Source organism: Psammomys obesus, unplaced genomic scaffold (genome assembly GCF_907164565.1).
Source record: "Psammomys obesus unplaced genomic scaffold, mPsaObe1.curated_primary_1811, whole genome shotgun sequence".
In the NCBI taxonomy this organism is placed as follows: domain Eukaryota; kingdom Metazoa; phylum Chordata; class Mammalia; order Rodentia; family Muridae; genus Psammomys; species Psammomys obesus.
The window spans coordinates 18,687,072-18,704,208 of record NW_026594428.1 but is presented as its reverse complement, the minus strand read 5'-3'; the positions used below and the strand labels follow the sequence as shown (position 1 = coordinate 18,704,208).

The 17,137-nt window shown below is 38.4% G+C and overlaps 1 protein-coding gene across 2 annotated transcripts in view; it reads left to right on the top strand.

The window, feature by feature from the left end:
- Marchf6 (membrane associated ring-CH-type finger 6) overlaps positions 1–17,137 on the top strand; it is a 67,371-nt gene that overhangs the window by 5,346 nt on the left and 44,888 nt on the right. For both annotated transcript variants that reach the window (XM_055618988.1, XM_055618987.1), the window contains exons 2-3: positions 15,234–15,330; positions 16,268–16,341. In XM_055618988.1, the coding sequence (XP_055474963.1) occupies positions 15,234–15,330; positions 16,268–16,341 (171 nt within the window). The remainder of the gene's footprint in view (positions 1–15,233; positions 15,331–16,267; positions 16,342–17,137) is intronic.

Here is a 17,137-nt window from a genome sequence, read left to right as displayed (position 1 = left end):
TTTCTTTCTTTCTTTCTTTCTTCCTTTCTTTCTCTCTCTCTCTCTCCCTCCCTCCCTCCCTTTCTCCCTCTCTCCCTCCCTCCCTTTCTCCCTCTCTCCCCAAGTTTCTGGGGTGGACATGCTCAGTTCTTGAAGGCTCAGAAGACAGTGAAGCATTCCCTCTTTTTATTTACTATTGCTTAACCTCAGCATTGTAGCCTTATTTTTCTGATCTTCCTTTACTTCTCCTTGATGGTGTATTCTGTAAAGATGGAAATAGGTTAATAAAGTACAATTTGCAACCAGTGAAACTTATCTTTTTGGTGCTTAGTTCTGAAGGAACATGTTTGAGATGGAAGATTTGGAGACACCATGCCTTTAGAAATTGTGTCTTTATTTACTGAATATTGAACACCTACTGTGTACTTAGGATCTTTGCTAACTAGGTAAATAAACTTCATTTCTTCCTTCCTCATTGTATAGTGCCTAGAGGCATTATATTGAATGTCATGTTTTGAAGGTTGTCATGCTTAGTCTCTTTCAGGCCCTTATAGGCTAATGTACATGGTGAGGGTGCTGTTTCGGAAGTTGTGGAACCTTTATGAGGTGGGACCTCACTGGAAGAAAGTGGTTCTGGAGGATTGTTAAAACAGCTCTGCTTCCTCATATTCTGGGATGTAATAAGTCTCACCGCAGGCTATCTCTGAAGAGCCCTACATGCTACCCTTTCCTGCCACTTTGAGCTGTTTCCCTTTAAACAGTGAGCCAAAATTGGTCTCCCCTACATTGCTTCTGTCACTTTGTTGAGAAAAGTAATACAGAGGATGGTTGATACAGAGGAGTGGATCTAAGTTTACTCCCAGGACCCCTTTATACTCTAATGGATTTGTTTGTGGGTTTTGTTTGTTTGTTTTGGTCTGTTTTGAAACTGGGTCTTTAATTGTCCTTGAACTTCCTCTGTTTCTAGGTTGTCTTCATACCTGCAATCCTCTGTCAGTCAGTGTCTGAATTGTTGGCACTACATCTGGCTTCCTTTGAACTCTTAAAATTGAGGCACCACAACACTTAGGTTGTTATGAGTTGTATATATAGGTATTTATACCCTGTTAGAAAGGAAGGCTTGTCTTCTAAAACTTTGATTTATATTTCTTTTGTGTGTGCACACACAGGCTTGAGTGTAGAGATCAGAGGATAGTTTAGGGGAGTTGGTTCTTTACTTCTACCATGTGGGTTTCTGGCATCAAATTTAGGAGTCAGGCTTGGCAGCAAGTGCCTTTACCTGCTGAGCTGTCTTGATAGCCTTGATAAACAACCTTTAAAAGTTAAGAGTATTTAAAAGAAATGATGGAGGTGGAGAGAAGGCTCAGCAGCAGTTAAAAGCTCTTATTTCTCTGGCAGGGGACCTAGGTTCAATTCCCAGCACTCACACAGTAGCTTTCAACTGCCTGTGACTCCAGTTTTCCTGGAATCCCTTTTCTCATTCTTCAGGCACCAGGCATGTAGGTGGTGTACATTACATACACATAAAAAATTTTTAAAGTAATAAGCTCAGTACACGATAACAAAACTAACTGTACGATAAATATTTTCCCAAGGTAAAAATCTTGACTGTAAAATCAAGTATTTTAAATCTTTGATGATGTCTTATGTGTGGATTTTTAGAAGACAAATATTCACTTGACTTTTCCATTTACTCTGTTTACAAGTTTTGGTTAAATGAAAACTTATTGTTGAGAAGTATTTTCAGAGAGTTTTATGTGTTTGTTACTATGTTGACACTTAACAAGTGATAATGTATCTGAAAATGTCAGTTTTTAAATTAAAAGTCTTAACCTCAGTTGTTAAAAATGTTTGGCCTAAGGCTGGGGAGACAGCTCAGATTAAGAGCCCTTGTTGCAGAGGGCGGACTTCATTTCCCAGCAGCCACATGGTGATGCACAACTATCCATAACTTCAGTTTCAGGGGATCTGACTCCCTGTTCTAACCCACGAGGGCACCAGGCATACATGCGTTTCACAGACATACATGTAGGAAAACACCCATAAACATGAAATTAGTAAGTCTAGAACTTTTTTGTTGTTTAAAGAATCTGTTGGTCTGATGATATAGGATGTTTCCATGTATTGTAAAATATATGTGGGTAGTTGATTTTTGACAAAAATACAAGAGTAATTCCATTGAGAAAGTGTATTTTTTTTTTTTAAATAAATGATGATGGAATAACTGAATATTGACTGGAAAATGAACTTGGAGCCATGGCCCATTCAGTAAACCAAGGGTAATTAAAAAAGAATGTTAGATCCAGTTGAAAAACCCAAAACTAACTAGGAGTTTTGTGTGGTTTGGGGGCTATTTTGAGACTTCTGGAAGCTTGATCTCCCAAAGAAGGATACTGGATAGCTTTGATCGGTTTTCACAAAGGTACTAAGTAACCATATAATTCGGGCAATTCTGTACCTAGCATATACCCAGTAGAATTCAAAAGAGGTATTTACACAAAAAATGACTTTTATTGGCAGTGTTAATCATAATGGGCAAGCAGTGGAAACAAGAGTGTCATCATTTAATAGATAAATGTGCCCTGTGTATGAATAGACATTATTCACCAGTGCTTAGAAACAAGGGAATCTTGGGATGAACTTCATTAACATTATGCTAAGTGAAGAAAGCCAGTTGCAAAAAAAAACCACATTTTATGGGATCCACTTTGTATGGAATGTTTAGAGTAGACACATCTCTGCAGAGAGGAAGTAGATTAGTGGTTGATTAAAGTGGGGTGGCCTGATAGAACTGCTGTTAGTTACAAGATTTCTGCTGTTAGTTACAGGGTTTCTTCTTGGGATGATGATGATATTCTAAAAGTAATGATCAGGTTGTATAACTGTAAACTGTTGACTTACATACTTTGTGATTTAACTTCATGGTGTATAAAATATACTGAAAGAAAGTTAAATTGTATTTGCCACATTCTAAATAGGGTGGCTAAAGTGACATGATAAAATGACTGACCAAAACAAGTCTTCCCCTGTGTGCCTGTGTAAGGTCTGAAGTGGGTCAGGTTTTCATTGTAGGGCTGTGGGAAAAATAATCATTAGTGCAGCAGGGATAAGGAAATACTCCTTCCTCTGGAGTGTCTACCAGCACCTTTTACTGACAAAACTGGACTGGAAAAAAAAAAAAAAAAAAAAAGAAGTGGTGATGGAGCTTAAGGGATGAAGGGGTAACTTGAGGCTTCTGCTGCTGAACCTTTTTCCCAAGCTACTGGCACCCCCCCAACCTTTGTAACAGCATGGAGCCCTATACCTGCAAATTAATTGTCTCTCCTGATTGTTAGATCCAGAACTATACAATGTTTCTTTTTTTTTCTTTCTTTCTGTCTTTTTTTTTTTTTTTTAATTCTGCTTTCCAAAGTGCTCCTTATAAACACAATCTTAACACAAGTTTAGTCTTCTACGAGCCAGGAAATGTAATTTTCAGGCTTCCAAGAATTGCAGGAAAGGTTGTTGTTTGTAGGTATAGTAATCTGGAAGGGTAAGAAAATAAACTTGGACACATAGGGGATCAGAGTTTAATGTTTATGATTCTGTGTGAGGTGTGTGGATCTGGAGTCAGGATAGGTTTGCAGTCATTTCTTGCCCTCCACCTTTGTGTGGCTTTGTGGATTGGACTCAGCTGCTCAGGCTGGTGCTTCAAACACTACTGCCCTTACCAGCCAAGCTGCTTGCGGGCCTGGGGGTTAGGATTTTCAGCAGTGTCTGAGGCTTGCTTCCCAAATCCACGTTAATATATATATATATATATATATATATATATATATATATATATATATAGCGTTTTAACAGATAGAGAATTTGGGGATCAGAGACAGGGTGCCTTGGGGCTTAATAGGCCTTGAAGTTTCTGTGGGGATGAGGATGGTTGTGAACTTATTTCTATTGCCTCTACCTCCCAGTTGCTAGGATTTTTATGCTACCATACCTAGCAAAAATGAATGTTTAAAAATAGAATTTGAGAAGCTAAAATATTTTGTTATAATTCTAAAGTAGAAAAACACTAGCTACTTTTAGAAACAAAACAGTCACCATTTTTTTAATTGAAAATAGCTTTTTAAATATAATATATTCTGATTATAGTTGGTCCTTTCTCGACTCCTCCCAGCTCCTGCCACCTCCCCTCCCATCCGGATCCACACCCTTTCTGTGTCTCCTTAAAAAAAACAGGCATCTAAGGAATAATAATAAAATAAGGTAAAACAAAAACAAACTGGAATGGAACAAAACAAACAGAAAAAAGAGAGTGGCCCCCCACCCCGAAACATAGGAAACTGTATAAATGCAGAGACACGTGTTTGCACACACAGGAATACCATGAAAACATGCAAAGAACCAGTAAAGAGAAACAGAAAGCCCCAACACAACATTACAGAGATAAAGACCCTCCAAAGATACTGTTGAGTTTATTGTGTGTTGGCATTGCTGGCCATGAGACCTACCCGTAAGAGTGATTTCTGTTCTCAGTGAGACCCTCTTGGAAAAAACATAGTTTTCCAATTGCAAGTGGTTATCAGTTGGAGCTAGTTTCTGGGTTAGGGATGGGTGTGTGTGTCCTCGTCTCTCAACTCTAGGCATCCTTCTGGTGCAGATCCATGTAGGCCCAGTGCTTGCTGCCATAGTCTCTCTGAGTTCGTATGTGCATCCATTGTGCTGTATTTAGAAGGCCTTGTTTCTTTGATGTCCTTCATCCCCTCTAGCTCTTAGCTATCTTCTCTTCCAACCAATTATAATGGCTCCAGTTTTTACATTTTCTTGCTTAAGCTATTAAATAGTAGAATGTGTTTATTTTTTTATTCCTGCTATTCCTGCTGTATTTACTTAATCTGCATTTTTCTGTGTGCACATATAGTTTTAAAGGAACTATATTGCATATAGTGAAAGTATAACAATTTATATAGATATGTACCTATTCTTCCATATGTAGGCTAACTACAGACATTCAAAGAAATATTTTCAGACATAGAGTTTTAATATTTGCCTGTTAGGATTGAGGCTACTAATTGTGAAAATTGTACTGGCAAGTAATAAAAGTTTATTTCCTCTAGAAGAAGCAAGGCCAGCAATGTTTGCTTCATGTTGCTGCTGTATACTCTGGATAGGATGTGATAAGGATGGCAGTATGCCTTTGTGGTCTTCCATTCCAAGTTAGTGAAGAAGGAGACAGTTTACAGTATAGGGCATTGAACAGTAGCCTCCATCAGTGCTTTTTTTAAATCAAGGTCAACAGTGGACTTCAATGATAATGTATTAGTATTGGGTTAATAAATTTAAGAAAGTGTAACAAATCCTAGTAAAACATTAATAAGATAGGGTATACTGAATTTTCTTCAATTTTTTCTTATAACTTCTGTAACTGTGACTGTTCTATAGAGTCTATTAGTTATGAGAGTAAATTCTGAAATCATGACATTTATCACTGACAGGAGAACTGGGCAATTTCAGATAATCTTACATAAATAATTTTAAAAAAACAAAACAATGTAACCTCCAGTTTTCCCATCTATGCCCCAGTTCCTGAAATAACGACTCTGAGACTATTATTTATGAATAAATGCCTAGGCCATGAGCATTGGCTTATTCCCTGACTAGCTCATTTTTTATATTACCTGTTTATTCTATTTTATGTGTGCCGCATGGCTGGTTATCACTCCTCAGTTTTATACATCCATCTTTCTTGGAGTCTGGGGTGAATCTTTTACCTCTCTATCTTTCCTGATACTGGAACTCCCACCTCCTATTTCCTGCCTCAGTTAATAGGCCATCAGCTTTTTATTGACAGGTGATGCTTCCATATAGCATACAAGAGATTCTCTCTACAAAACGGGACTGGAGAGATAGATGGCTCAGTAGGTAAAAGTGTTTGCCATGTGAGTGTAGGTACCTGAGTCCAGATCCTCAGGACGTAAGTAAAGCTGAGCACAGTAGTATATCGAATGCCATTGCTTCTGTGGCAAGACAGGATGTGAGACAGGAGAATCCCCAAAAGAACCTGTGGACCAGTAGTCAGCATTTGCAACCTCTCCCTCTCTCAAAGTAGATGGACCAGTACCTGAAGTATTCCTTTGGCCACCAGGCTTGCACACATATACATCATGTACAAACATATACTTTGTACACTCATATTAAGACTATAAGATAAAAGTGGAACAAAGAATTGTGACGTAAATTTGCAGAGAATGGGGAACTTGGTACAGTGTGTGGAAATGTTCAGCTTGGATAGTATAAGTCTTTGTGATTAGTTGCTGTACTATCTATCTAGTTATTTTTTAGTCTACGTTCAGTAATTTGTTTCACTATAGGAAAACAAGTGGGAGAATATAATAAAGTTGAAGGAATAGATGGTAAGAATACCATCTAAATATGTTGTATCAAATAGTTAAAAGACATGTGATGGGCTGGACTGATGGCTAGTGGTTAAGAGTGCTTTTTGCTCTTTCAGAGGACTAGAACCCACTTTGAATAGTTCATGATCACATTACTCCATCTCCAAAGGATATAAATGCCCTTCTCTGTTCTTTTAGTACCTCTGCATGAACACACATGCACACACAGATAGATAATATTTATATGAAAAAGGGCACAAAGGATTCAAGAGGTGGAGGAAGAAAGATCAACAATTCAAGGACAATCTGAACTATATAGTAGATTTGAGGCTGGCCGGGGTTGCATGATGCTTTATCTCAAAACAGTAGCAGCACTCCCCTGCTGTCCTCAAAAAGACAGTTAATTTATTTCTCTTTTTTCTCATTTTCGTTTTTTGAGGCAGGATTTCTCTGTAGCCTTGGCTGTCCTATAACTCGCTTTGTAGACTAGGCTGGTCTTGAACTCACAGAGAGATCTGCCTTCCTCTGCTTCCCAAGTGTTGGGATTAAAGGTGTGCACTACCATGCCCAGCAGATAATTTCTAAAAATAGGCCTTGGGAATAATAAAACACCTGTTTGGATTTGTTTTTGTCTTAATTTTTTTGGTAAGTTTTTTTTTGTTTTGTTTTGTTTTTTTAATGTGTGAGTGCTCTGTGTGTAAACCTGCATGCCAGAAGAGGGCACCAGATCACATTATAGATAGTATTGAGCCACGGTGTGGTTTCTGGGCATTGAACTCAGCACCTCTGGAAAAACAAACAGTGCTCTTAACCACTAAGCCATCTCTCCAGCCCTTGGATTTATTTTTGGAAGTACCATGATGAGGCAGGTGAGATGACACAGCAGGTAAAGGCACTTGGCACCAGAGCTAGTAACCTAGATCCAGTTTCTGGGATTCACATGATAGAAGGAGGCAGGGGTGGGGGTGAGGGAGAGACCTGACTGTTGCAAGTTGTTCTCTATCCAGTACATAGGAGACCCATGGCACATGCACACATGCTTGTACACACAATAAATAAATTCTTGAAAGGCCTCTTGAACTTTGAGTGTTCCTTGTTTTATTTATTTATTTTTAATACCATGACAGAAGGGCTGGGGAGTTGGCTCAGTGGTTAAGAGTACGTGCTGCTTTTCCAGAGGACATGTATTTTGTTTATCAGCACCCACACGGTGCTCGCAACCATCTTTAACTTCAGTTTGAGGGGATCTGACTTCCCTGTTCTGATCTCCATGGGCATCAGTTGTACACATAGTGCACATACGTACATGCAGGCAAAACATTCATAAATATAAATCTTAATAAAACCACCATGACAGAGTAGAAAATTAATTTTACTTTCTCCTAAGATCCAATTAAGGATGTGTGTCAAACTCCACAATTAAATTTTTTTTTTTTTTCCTCTGGAGGAAGGGGAAACTTCGGTTGGGATGTATTGAAAACATACAGAAAAAAAAATATTTCCTTAGTAACAGAAATGTGATTGTTTTATTAGTTTTGTAGAATATATTTTCACTTGATAAGGTTTAAAAACTTCAAAACTCTTTAAAGAATGTTGTGTATTATAATTGATAGGTAGGAAATTTCATGTTTCTGCTGTTGTTTACATATTACATAGCCTGTTACAAATTGAGTATACACTTGAGGATAAACAGAGCTAGTGGAAAAGGCACTTACTTGGGTAAAAGTTTATGTTGTTAGCAACAGAGAGTGATTTGTTAACTCTTGTATTAGAGGGTTTATACATCATTATATAACTGGTAAAGAGTTCTTAATTGCTGGTGGGAAACAATGTGCTAGAATTTCCTTTAGTGTTTTTTCCTACTTGAGACTTCGCCTGTTGTTGTTTTTATACAGTAGTAACTTAAGGGACACATAGAGTGTGCGTGTGTGTATGGGTGTCAGTGTCCCATGGAGAGGACTAGCCTAGAACTACTTGTTCTTCCTCTTGAGGAGTTTGTGTTTAGGCTGAGTCACCATCTAGTGCTTCTGTACTGTTTGTGCTGCCCATCCATTCCTCATTAGTACCGGCTTATCAGTTACCAGATGATCTGTGATGCTATTGAAATACCACGCGCAAAAATCCCTCGCTTTACTTAATGGTTAGTGACGTTTGTGAGTTTATTACCATGTATTATCATTGCCTGTTTTCTTATTGTTACTTAGGCTTTCCTGTTACCCTGTGTGTGTTTAAGTGCTCATACATCACTTGTGCATGTAAGATAGGCATAGTCTTTTCTAGTTCCCACCATTTGCCTGCAAATTTCATGATTTCCTTCTTTTTAATTGCTGAGTAGTATTCCGTTGTGTAAATGTACCACAATTTCTGTATCCATTCCTCCGTTAATGGACATCTGGGTTGTTTCCAGGTTCTGGCTATTATGAGTAAAAGCTGCTATAAACATGGTTGAGCAATTGTCCTTGTTGTGTACTTGAGCATATTTTGGATATATGCCTAGGAGTGGTATAGCTGGATCTTGAGGAAGCACTATTTCTAATTGTCTGAGAAAGTGCCACATTGATTTCCAAAGAAGTTGTACAAGTTTACATTCCCACCAGCAGTGGAGGAGGATTCCCCTTTCTCCACATCCTCTCTAGCATGTGTTGTCACTTTAGTTTTTGATCTTAGCCATTCTGATGGTGTAAGGTGAAATCTCAGGGTCGTTTTGATTTGCATTTCCCTGATGGCTAAAGATGTTGAGGATTTCTTTAAGTGTTTCTCTGCCATTCTGTATTCCTCTATTGAGAATTCTCTGTTTAGCTCTCTACCCCATTTTTTAATTGGGTTACTTGATTTGTTGCTGTTTAACTTCTTGAGTTCTTTATATATTCTTAATATTAGCTCTTTGTCAGATATAGGGTTGGTGAAGATCCTTTTCCAGTCTGTAGGCAGTCGTTTTGTTCTGACGACAGTGTCCTTAGTTTTACAGAAGCTTTTCAGTTTCATGAAGTCCCATTTATTGATTGTTAATCTTAGAGCCTGTGCTGAGTGAGGTGTCCCAAAAGTAGAAAGACACACATGGTATATACTTACTTATAAGTGGATATGAGACATATAATATAGGATAAACATACTAAAATCTGTACACCTAAAGAAGCTAAGCAAGAAAGAGGACCCTGGGTAAGATGATCAATCCTCACTCAGAAAGGCAGATAGGATGGACATCAGAAGAGGAAGAAAACAAGGAACAGGACAGGAGCTTACCACAGAGGGCCACTGAAAGACACTACCCAGCAGGGTATCAAAGCAGATGCTGAGGCTCATAGCTAAACTTTGGGCAGAGTGCAGGAAATCTTATGAAAGAAGGGGAAGATAGAAAGCCCTGGAGAGAACAGGAGCTCCATAAGGAGAGCAACAGAACCAAGAAATCTGGGCCCAGGGATCTTTTCCGAGACTGATACTCCAACCAAGGACCATGCATGGAGATTACCTAGAACCCCTGCACAGATGTAGCCCATGGCAACTCAGTGTCAAGTGGGTTTTTCTAGTAAGGGGAACAGGGACTGTCTCTGACATGAACTCAGTGACTGGCTCTTTGATCACCTCTTCCTGAGGGGGGAGGAGCCTTACCTGGCCACAGAGGAAGTCATTGCAGCCAGTCCTGATGAGGCCATATAGGTTAGAATCAGATAGATGGGGAAGTCCATCAGTGGACTTGGAGAGGGGCATGGGAGGAGATGAGGAAGGGAGTTGGGAGGGAATGAGGGAAGAGTCTACAGCTGGGACAGAAATTGAATAAAATGTAATTAATATAAAAAATAAAAACAAACAAAAAAAGAAAGGCATAGTCTATCTAGGTTTGGCATTGTTCTTAGTTTCAAGCACTCACTGTTCTTGGTATTTGTTTCCTGTGGATAAGGAGAGAGTTTTATTTGTGGACTTAGTTTACTCCACTTCCTTAAAGCTGTTGTCAAGAGGGTTACATACTTTGTTACAGTCTCTGAGGTCTATAAGGATTTTCACAAGTATTTTCTGTTGAGATTGAGAAGTTCCTATTGTCAAATCTTAAATTCCCTTTTTTTTTTCAGTAAATGTTTTTTGTTGTTTATTTTATTTTATTTTAAAATTTACACTGGGTTCTTTATCTTCTTTGTTTCTGTGAAAACTTGCTGTTCCACACACAAATACTATATCTTTCAAATATGTTTGCTCACGGAATCAATTTTATGATAGCTGCAATGTTAACATCTATTGGTTGTAGTTTTTCATTTAGGCTGGGGTTTTCCTTGTGCTTGGTATGAGTGACTTTTTTCAGTTGCATTATGGATATTTTTGCTGTGTGAGGCCTCTGATTCTTACTAAAAAGTTTGGGGTTTTGTTTTTTATGATATGCAGGTAGAGGAGGCACCGCCTCATTGCTGCCAGCTGGAAGTGAAAGTCACTTCTGCCTGACACCCTTTGATGTGACTAGTGAGCGCTTTGTTATTACACTTTAGGATTTCCGGATCCAACAGGCCTTTCCTGATAACCCACAGAGTGAGAAAAGTAGCATCTGATTTGTAGAAGTTGTAGTCACAGTTAGGCCCCTCCTCCCCTTTTTAAATCATCTTGGTGGGTTGTATTCTTATTATGTTAGGTGGTTGATGTCTTGGTCTTTCATTGGCAGAGGGAGGGCTAGGATCACATTCTTTTCATGTGGTATTTGTTTTAGCTTGTACAGTGGTTGATATTGAATTAGATTATTAACTTTTGGGAATGAGGCAAATACTATTTATGTTTTCTCTCTCTCTTTTTTCTTCTGATGGTGCTATTGCCAATGCAGTGTTCATCATGCTAAAAAAAAAAAATGGCGAGTGGGATAAGAGAGTTATTGATGTGAATTTTCCCATTTTTGTGTGTGCATTAAGTTTAGCCAAATACTAGAGCTCTCTTGTTGCCTCTGTCCTATAAATTTTTAAATAATCACAAAAGTTTCTATTAATTCTGTTTTTTATTGTTTTTATTAACATTTAATAATTATGCTTAGGATTTCTTTGCATTTCCTCTATCTTAGAATATAGTCTGTTAGGAATGCATGAGTATATTGCTGGTTTTACTTTTTTATTAATAATTTTTTATTTTGTGTGCATGTGTGTGTGTACCTGTGAATAGATGTGCACTGGTATGTTCCAGTGCTGACAGAAGTGTCAGATGCCCTGGAACTGGAGTTAGAGTTGTGAGCTGTCTGATGTGAGTACTGGGAACCAAATCCTGGTCCTTTGCAAGAGTAGCAAATGCTATTACCCTCTGAGCTCTCTCTCCAGCCCTTGCTGGTTTTTCTTTTTTTAAGCGTATTTCTGTTTATTGTTGTGTGTGCATCTGTGGGTATGAGTGTGCCACACAGTGAACGTGGAGGTCAAAGGACAACTTTGTAGAGTCTGTTTTCTTCTTTCACCTTCACATAGGGTGCCAGGAATAGAACTTGAGCCATCAGACTTACAGCAAGTACTTTAACTTACTGAGCCATCTCACCACCTCCATATTGCTGTCTTAAAGTGTATTAGTTTCTTTTTTATGGTTAGTCACGATATATATATATGCCCGGGTTTATGATTTGTTTGTGTTTTCATTTAATAGTTGCTTATTTCTCATTTCGATACAATTTTGTTTTATAATTGCAAAGATGATTTCCATTGTTCTGAAACAAAATGGATGAACAGTCTACAATTACTTTTTTTTTTTTTTTTTTTAAGACAGGCTTTCTCTGTGTAACTAACTTAGCTTTTCTGGAATCACTTTGTAGACCAGGCTGCCCTTGAACTCACAGAGATCCTCTGCACAGCTCAACTACCTTCCTTTTTTCCTAGAGTTTAGTCTAAATGTAGGACGCCCTGAATGACAACTTTATGTATGTGTGTTTGGAAAGATTCATTACCATTATCACACACACACTATCACATGCTGCTGCCTCCAAGGAGCCAAAAATGTATCAGAACAGCTGCTAATGAGCAGTGGCTCTCAAACTTTAAAAAAAAAAAGCACTCACAGTGCTGCAGTGCATGTGGAGGTCAGAGGGTAACTTTCAGGAGCTCATTGTTGATTTTGCCTTCCTTCAGCCTTGTTGAAACTGGGTTTCTGTTGTTTCTGCTATTAGTCTTGAGCTTCCAGGTGGCTCTCCTGTCTACTGCTACACAGGTGCAGGAATTGCAGAAGCAGGCCACTGCATGTAGCTTTTGACATGAGTTCCAGGTTTACACTTATGATGGGAGTCCTGCTTTTTATCTCCTAAGCTGTCTCCTTGGTCCTGGCTCTCAGACTTTTGAGGTTTTAATATATGTTTACACTCTTAAAGACTCAGAAGAACTATGTTACATTAGAAAATAAAATGGAACTGTTTTAAGTGTTACTTAAATAGCTTATTTGTTATGGTGAACTATAGCTTCCAAATCCCCCAAATTGGAGAGAAGAGTGGATATGATTTTTGTTTTTGTGACAAAAAATTCTATGTAACCCTGACTGTCGCTGTGTGCTCTTAAATACAGAGATCCACCTGCCTCTGCCTCCCAAGTGCTGGGATTAAAGGCATGTACCACCATTCCTGGCTTATATTTACAATTGTTTTTAATGTCTAGTTTAATAGAACAACAGCTGGATTTTTTTTTTATTCTGCAACAGCATGCAATAAATTGTATCATGTTCCCTATATGAACACCACTGTAGGGTTGACATGATGATATATGTCTATAATCCAAGCATTTGGAGACTGTTATAGGAGAGAACTGAGTTTAAGGTTAACCTGGGCTACAGAGTAAGAAAAGAAAAAAAAAAAAAAAGGAAGGAAAAAAAAGAAAGAGAAACCCTCTGTAAACTGGCTCCGCAGCGAGTAAAAGAGAGACTACTCAGGATTGTTAGGAGGTAGTCTGACCATTCAGTCTCAGAATAGGGAGGGGCCTCTATACAACTCCAAAGATCCAGTTTCTCTGCTACACATTAATGTTAAACACAGCTGGGGGCTTGAGTTTAAGTTTTATCTGTGCATGACATTGTGGTTTGTCTATGAGAAGAATGGATACCTTCTGAAAACTCAGTGTCCTCTCCAGGTGTGTATTGGGCCCCCTAAGGAGATCTCCCTACCTGAGTTCTCCTTGTCCACAGGCTCCTCCTACACACAGGAGCACTCCTGGAGTTTGCCATTACCTTGGTCCCAGCACAACTTTCTCAGCTCACACAGAGCTGAGTTGCCTGGATCAATCAGCTATGTCCATGAATTTTATCACTTATTCTTGTCCTTGCCTCCTGCTGGCCACAGTGTACCAGTAAGTTCCATTTTTGCTCTTTCCTAATCCAAGTTAGGAATTGACCAATTACCATTTCTCTCCCTGGAGGGCGGGTAATGTGGCAACCCCCATTAATGTGAGCCTGGCTATGTTACTGCTTTCTTAGTATCATATTCTTGTGGAGCATTCTCAAAGGAGGGATGTTGACATAAGATCCCATATCTGGTGCTGATCCATTTGTATTAACTAACACCCTCTTGTCCTGGTGGTTAATCTAGAGTAATAAATGCCTGTGTTGGTACTCAGCATGGTGGTGATGTGTAGGACATTGGCACCATAGTGCTCAGTTTGTATCTCTTCTAATCCCAATGACACCATGGGCCCTCTAATTTTATTAGTGAAGTAGGAATCAGGGTTGCCACTGTTCTCCATTGAGTGAGGAATTCCCTGTAAGAGAGGAAGTCAGAAGCAAACATTATGTTTTTGTCTCTTTTGCACAATAACAGTTGCCCTTCGGATTAATTGGCACTTGGCTGTGAGGGATGGCTGAGAAGACAGTCTTAAGTAGTAGCAATAGTCAAATTTCAGTATATGGCACTCCAGATGAGCTTTTAGGAGAAATGGGCAAGAAGAGAGCATAAATGATCTCTTGAGATTTTCCTCCTTGCCCCTTGCCTGGCTACAGAAGATGGGAGGACAGAAGATGTGTGTGCCTAGGGAAGGCCCTTTGGTGCTAGTGCAGGGAGTGCTCTCCATAGTTGCTGACTCTTTAGCCATGGGCTGCTGTAACTTCTGCTTTAAAAAGCCTCCGTTCTCCTTTCTCTGGTAGGAGTCTGAAAAGTCCTGAGGTGCCTTCCTCTAATCCTAAGCATGTGTGCATGTACACCAGTTACTATCTTAAGTCCTCAGACATGATTTTGAAGCGTATTATTTTAAAGTTACATTTCCTTTTTTTATGTGTATGGACATTTCACCTGCATGTACCATGCATCTGCAGTGCCTGTGGAGGGCAGAGGAGGGTGTCTGCCCCTGGGACTGGAGTGACAGGCAGTTGTGAGCCACGAAGTGGGTGCTGGAGTTAAACCCAAGTCTTCTACAATGTCAACCAGTACCTTAACTACTGAGCCAACTCTGGCTCTCTGAAACATGTAAAAATAATTTTATCTTAAAAATAATTTTTAGGTTTGCATATAAAGCAGTGAGCTTTATTCTGGCATTTTCATGTGTGTCATATTTTATTCTTATTTTTCCTTCCTCTCAGATGTTTTTGTGGTGCTTAAATCCTTAGGACTGGATTTAGACTCTTTAAAGTTACGCTGCTGGGACACTAATATATGTGGCTAGGTGACTGGTTCTACTTGATTGTTTGTTATAGGAAAATGCAAGTGTAGACAAATTAAACTGTTTTTGTTTTTAATTTACAGAACTTTCTTAAGATGAACAGCTTATCTTCAAAATCTTATTTTGAAGGAATGTACTTAGATTCAGATACCCTTGAATACAAGTTTCATCAAAGTTTTTATGTCTCCATTTATTGATTAATGTGGTAGATTTACCTTTAGAACAAAATAGTCTTGTTGGTCATTTTGTTTAAAAGTCATAACCAAAGGTAATCCCATCTTTCTCTCTCCTTTGTTATCAGACATATGTAGAGTGTGTCGGTCAGAAGGAACTCCCGAAAAACCTCTTTATCATCCTTGTGTATGTACTGGCAGTATTAAGTTTATTCATCAAGAATGGTAAGTCATTTGGAAAATTGTATAATTCTTCAGTTCTGTTTTGTCATCTCTGTAATAAGAATGACCATTTCATTGGGCTTGCCCCATAATTCATTATTTTTAAAACTTTTTTTTATAAAAGTGTAAACTTTGAAAAAAAATTATTTATAGTTAATACCAGGCATGTTATTTTGATATATTGTGGATATGCTAATGATAGCCTATTGGTTTTTTCTAGCATGGAAAACTTGTTTTGTTCATGGGAATAATATGATTTTGAGTGGCATAATTATAGCTTATAATTATTAAGTACTCTATGCCAAGAACTGTCTGCTGTGCTTTACACATCTTAACTCACTTACTCTTTATAAGAAAAATTTGCAGCATTATTATGTGGATAAAGAAATGGAGGATAGACAAGTTGAATGACTTGTCCTAAGACCCATAGATTGTCAGGGAAAGAATGGGAATTCAGACCTGATTACCAGCTACTAGCACTGAGGCCAGCAGCAAAATTGATGCTGACCTCTGGATTATTTAGCATTATTCAGTATTCATGTAGCTCTGAAGAGATTGGAATTTAGGTTAATTAAATTGTTTTATTAATATAATGCACACTTTTTATATTTAGCTGTTTTTAATTTGTTGTTTTTCTAGACAGGGTTTGTTTTGTGGGTGTGTGTCTGTGTGTAGCCTTGGCTCTCCTGGACTCACTTTGAGACCAGGCTGGCCTTGAACTAACAGTTCAAGGCAGAGATCCTCCTGCCTCTGCCTCCTGAGTGCTGGAGACACTAAGAGTTAGGTGTGTGCCACTATGCCCGGCTATTCCATATTTGAAATGTTGAAAACTAAAAAGTTCTGTAGTACAAAAAACTTTAATAAAAACATGACTTTTTAGTGAAACCCCGATGTTGCTTTGTTTTAAACACTGTATTCATGAATATATTTGTAATTACAGCTTAGTTCAGTGGTTGAAACACAGTCGGAAAGAATACTGTGAATTATGCAAGCACAGATTTGCTTTCACACCAAGTAAGTTTCTTTGGCATTTTCACTACAGTTTCCTTTTTGTTATTTCTGGCAAGAAAACATGTTTAAAGAGTTTGAAAGCAATAATTCTCAACTCCATTGTCTTTGACAGTAACAGAAAAAAAACCTTTCCACTTAGAAGGATATTTCAAAACTTGTCATCTTTTACTTTAATACACCCATGAAGATTTGTAGGCTGTTTTCTTTTTTCTTTGTGTTTTGTGTAGTCACAGATGTGTAGGCAGTGCTTGTGAAAACCCACCACTTAGTTGCACCTGTTTTTCAACTCCTCACCTATCTCATTGTATCTGTGCTCTCATTTTTTACAAAATAAATCTAATTTTATCTATACATTTTCAGTATGTGTCACTAATATTTTCCTTTTAAGAATCAATATCTTTCTGCAAAAACAATGTCTTGATTGCATCAGAATCTAACACTATTCAGTTTGAACTACCTTCTGAGTTAAAGCTGTGAGATTAAAATAATTGTAGTAAAGAGTAAGTCTTAGAGCACATTTTTTTTCCTTTTTGAAACCAACTTTTAAAAATGTATGTGCTTGTGGTTTTTTACTGTATGGGTACACATGAGTGTGTAGGGGAGAGTATGTTGCACACATACATGTATGTGTGTGCACACATGTGTGTTATTGTGTGTGCCAGAGGTAGATATAGGGTGTCCTCTCTTCTTTTTTGAGACAGGGTTTCTCTGTGTAACAGCCATAGCTGTCCTGGAACTCACTGTGTAGAACAGGCTGGGCTGATATCCACCTGCTTCTGCCTCTTGAGTACTGGGATTA